The sequence below is a fragment of the Morone saxatilis genome, unplaced genomic scaffold (genome assembly GCF_004916995.1).
Source record: "Morone saxatilis isolate NCDOM2014 unplaced genomic scaffold, NCSU_SB_2.0 Contig3, whole genome shotgun sequence".
Classification (NCBI taxonomy): domain Eukaryota; kingdom Metazoa; phylum Chordata; class Actinopteri; family Moronidae; genus Morone; species Morone saxatilis.
The window spans coordinates 4,175,033-4,179,990 of NW_023339873.1; the positions used below are offsets into that span (position 1 = coordinate 4,175,033).

The following is a 4,958-nucleotide window of genomic DNA, read 5'->3' on the forward strand; positions in this document are numbered from 1 at the left end:
AATTCAGAATTTATGTTACATTTTGACTACATATATAACCCACTTTCAATAAAGATTAATGTTTCCACGGGTGAAATGCTTCTTTAAAGGCAGAAAAGGGATTCCAGACTACTAAATAGTAAAAGTTTCTTAGTCTTTGTTTTAGTGGTTAGTTTCTAGTTTCCCTTAATGGTCCTCATTAGGGCTGAGCCAGTACTCGGCTAAAATCTGTAGTCGTAAATAAACTTTTATAAAAGAAGATAGTTCTGTAAATAATTCTCTTACTCCTGTGATTAAAAACATTGCTGTGAAGCTCAATTTTGAGGCTTTTCTGTATATCGTTTTCAAATAATTATTCCTACTTCTTATCAACCCATATTAATTTCAGGCTTAGTTAGTCTCACCCATGTCCAGTTTAAGACTCACTCACATCCAGTTTAAACCCCGCCCACTCCGAGTACGATATGAATACAGATAGTTTAGTTGGTTGAACAGTTACAAATAATGGTATACTTGCTCATCCCTAGTCTATGCTCTTTAGGTGGCTTTTGTCATCCTTACTACAATAAAGCTGAGAGATTAACTATCAGTTCCTGCCTTAAATGTGCTAAATGTTGATATGTGATCCATGTCAATCCTGCAGTCGAATCATGGCGTTAGAGGAAGATAAATCAACAGGAAGCTGGAAGGAGAGGAGCGTATGTATGGGCGACAAAAAGACGTGCTCTTTTCCTGGACTCATCAATCATCACCACAAGTTCATCATCTCGTTCGCTGAAGACGAAGCAGGTATCATCATCATTCAGTCTCTTATTTACAGTATTTAGTTATGCACCGGTTTTATGTTACTACTCATGATCTGTTTGTCTTTTAGGGGAATTATATTTTCTGGCCACGGCATACCCCAGTACCATGTCTCCTTTGGGAACGGTTTTCAAATTCATGGACCCCTCCAGGTGTAGTATCGGACACAGCTTACATTAAACAGTTTAATCATTCTCATAGATTTGATTTACCATCACAACATGTTGCCAACTAGCAAATGTCATACATCAGTAGGCTATGTTGTAACCACGATCCAGTACATGTCTGCTTGGAGCAATGAATAAAAATTACAGACGCTAAAACTTTATGTCTTGTACATCGTAAATATTAGAATATGCAGCCAAATAAACCTGAGAGGAGGACGTTGCCTGTGCAGGGCTGCACAGGAGCTCTTCCACTGCAAGTGTTCAGTACATGAATGCACAAATCTTTATCAACAAACTTTCCAAGCTACTCTATCATAATTTTCACTGCCTGAATTAGTAGTTTTTATCATTAGAAATCTACTGTCAACTGTAACTCACAGTGTGTTACTTCCTCTTTAAAATCTTATTTAAAGATACAGAAACTAGGCTAACCCTATGAGCAGTGCTTGTATTGGGTAGTTTTCGTACTGTAATCTGTATAAATTTCTATCGTGTATTGTCCTAAAACTAATGAAGAACCATTTATTGACTAACATTACCCAATTAAACCTTTTTAAAAAAAATATTCTTCCCCTTTAACTTTGGCAGGAGAGCTCCTCCGGGGAAGTGTAAGCAGAAGCCGCTGCCTGTCAAAGTGAGGGGCAAAAAGGTTCCTTTTGTGCCCAGGGAACGTAAGTCACCTCAGTTTACTTTCGGATTGTATCACTTCCTCTTCTTTTTAACTTTATATCTTGTTTTTGTGTAGTGCGTATACCAGACTCGTTAAAGAAGCGATTTTGTTTGACTGTCTGATAAAGTGTAATTGTACCTTTAAACGGAAATATGTTCATGGTTTTTTCAGTATTTAGAGAAAAAGAAATGAAGTTTGGGTTCAATCAAGGTGCACTAAATATAAACAACATATGCACAACATGTTATCAAGTTAATTAAACTGATGTTAGAGGGTAAGAAGACTTCTGTTCTGGTAAGCCAACAAATTGCTACAAATGTACTATGTTTCTATGTACTTCCACATTTTATCACATTGAGGTCATATATAAAACTATAAAAAGCAGTGTCCAATTTTACATCAAACATACTTAAAAAAGACAAAAAGAGGAAAGCATTTCAAACATTTAGACCTATTTTCTGAGCCAAATATTCAGTCCAGCCTTATAAAATGCAACATATGTGGTTGCAGAGTAAAAAAAAAAAAAGGGTTCTTACTGACATCTGTGTTATTTCAGTGACTGTGTTGGACACAAATCAAAAACCGACGAGACCACCACCAAGAAAATTTAAGCTCGCCACCAAACCACCGGTGACGAGAAGCAAGGCCAGACCTACTACGACGACTGCGGCCAGGGTGACGACGGCGACGACGACGACGAGTGCTGCTGTGAAACGGATAACACTTGATAAGAAAGCAAGGAAGAAAAATAAGTTGGAACCATGGAAGAAAAACAAAGTGCTAAACAAGCAGGCAGCTAATGCACAAATGAAGAAGAATACGTTGGGACAGAAATCCAAGGAACAATCAAAAAAGGCCACAGTTAGAGACAAAATAAAGCTAATAAAGACCAATCAGACTGCCTCAGCTGATTTAAAAAGCAACGCTATACAAACCCCCCACTGCCTGAAAGATAACACAATCCACACGAGGAAGATCCCACAAAGAAAAAGTGCAAAGAAGCCAAAAAACAGCCTAAAGTCGAAAGAAGAATATAATGCCTTTGTGAATGAAACTCAGACAAACTTGAATGTAAAAACAAACAGAACAATGCAAAACAAACTTAAGGTAAAAAACAAGACATGAAAAAGCACTTTAAAGCATTTTTTTGGACTATTTTCTACATTTTTGTAAAATTAGTGTTGATTGTCATATTTTAAAGGGTAGAGTTTTGGCAATTTGGGAAATGTGCATATTCACTTTCTTGCCATGAGTTAGATTAGAAGATCAATACACTCACACTCTAGCATGGCTCTGTCCAAATGCTACAAACTCCGCCTACCAGGACCTCTAAAGCACGGTATTTAACACTTTATATTCAGTTTGTTTAATCCAGATCCAGGCTAGCTGTTTCATCTGCACTGGTATCAATCTTTTCATCTATTTCCTAAAACGTTGACTTATTCCTTTAAAGTACAAAGGACACAACTGTTTATTCTGCATGTAATGACACTGTTTCTTCTACAAATTTATTTTGGACTGTTGTTAAATCATTGGTCTAACTTAATCACCTCTCTGTCTGTATTTAAAACATATCAAATAAGCTTGAAGTAGAAATAAGCAGCAAACAAAAAAAAGAAAAAAAAACTCTAACTATACCAAGCCCAGTGTTGTTGAATTGCTCTAATTTTACAACACATGTAAGTGTTAAAAATAAACATTAGAAAGTGTCTGTGTGTGTGTGTTTCAGTAGCTCTCTATAATTAAACTCCACACCACTGATCATAACTGAAACCACTGTGAGCGTGGCTTACATAATGACTGCTGACTGCAGTGTGCAGTCGAGCTCGCTGTGGTTACATGAATCTCACAATTCTGTGGGTTTTCTCTTTCTGCTGCCAATGGAAAAAGGCCAAATGGACCTTTTGTATCTCTGCAGGATACAAACCCTCCAGTCAACTACCACCTTACCTGCTCTCATATCATAACATGACATAACAAACGTATTATCATATACGGTGACATAACGTCATTTTACTTTACCATGACGTCATATTTTAAGGTACAACAACAACTTTTGCATTGACAGGGGTTGTGTCCTGGAAAATCTGGACATTTAGAGACTAGTGATCAAAATGATCAAATATCCTTGAAATAATTTATGTTGTCCTGGAAATTTATAACTATATTTTAGTGTGTGCTGTGGCCAAATTAATGTTACGGTTAAGGGAAAGCAGTAGCCAATAGACCTTTGTCACAGCAGTTATTTTGAAATTAAATAGTAAACACAATGATACCATCCACCATAATATGACATAATAATAATACACAATATTTTGTAACTTAATAAACTTCACTATGTGATGACATAAAAAACGTAACATGACATTAATCTGACATATCATGACTTAACATGACAGAAGAGGACATTAATATACCATTATATAACATAACCTATAAAACATGATGTAACATGACATTAATATACAATGCAACAACATGACACAATGTGAACATACCGTAGCACATTAACCACATAAACCATGACATGATAATACAAACTCTAAACCCTCAATAAAGATTATGAATAGAAAAATAATGTGCTGCTGAATTATAGAAATTTAAAGCACAATTGCAGCCACCTACATAAACATACATGTTACCTTCACACATCCTTACCTCCTTCACTTCAAACCTGTTTCAAAAACCGAATCAGTGTGAAATAAAAGTATTTTATTTGTTTATTTAAAGCAAAGCTCCTCTGGAAACTGTAGGGACTCTGCCATATTACAGGACCCCAAGTGCTCATAACCCCTTCACATCCAGCGCCTCGCCACTTAAAAGCCCCGAACCACCTCCGCAAATGCAGTACAAAATTATACTGATTAGAAACAGAAGCATATAAAGTGATGGTGGGTCTAGATTTGTAGGTCTGAAAGTATAAAAGGGGTTGCACTCAGATATATTGTAAGTCTACCATGTGTCCTCTATATGTAGTTCTTTGAACTCAAGACCCCAACAAATTACAGACCTTACACAACTATGTATTTGTGCCAAAACGTCACCAATTTAGCAAACACAGCTCAGCTTCTTTTATCTCTACCCCCCCAAAAAAGCTAATGTTTCCCTTTAAAGTACCATTTTGTGACGGTGAAGAGGCCAAGGCATGTCTGGAGGAGGTTCTTTTCCTGTTGAGAAACTCCTATTAGCTCTGTTAGTCATTACCTGCAGCGGTGTTGCTGGAGGGGGGCGACCCTTTGAAGAACTGTGGCCACTTTTCAGCTAACAAGACTTTTCTGTCACGTGAGGTAACACACATCATTATGGTCCCCCCCCCCTGTTTTTTAAAGAGGGGGTTT

General features: G+C 36.9%; 1 protein-coding gene across 1 annotated transcript in view; it reads left to right on the top strand.

Annotated features, from left to right (window-relative positions):
• The window catches only part of hhipl2 (HHIP-like 2), an 8,686-nt gene extending 6,338 nt beyond the window's left edge, over nt 1-2,348 (top strand). Inside the window, exons 6-9 of the mRNA XM_035673642.1 lie at nt 623-768; nt 854-935; nt 1,539-1,621; nt 2,233-2,348. Coding sequence (XP_035529535.1) covers nt 623-768; nt 854-935; nt 1,539-1,621; nt 2,233-2,348 — 427 coding nt within the window. The remainder of the gene's footprint in view (nt 1-622; nt 769-853; nt 936-1,538; nt 1,622-2,232) is intronic.
• The last annotated feature ends 2,610 nt before the right edge of the window (nt 2,349-4,958 follow it).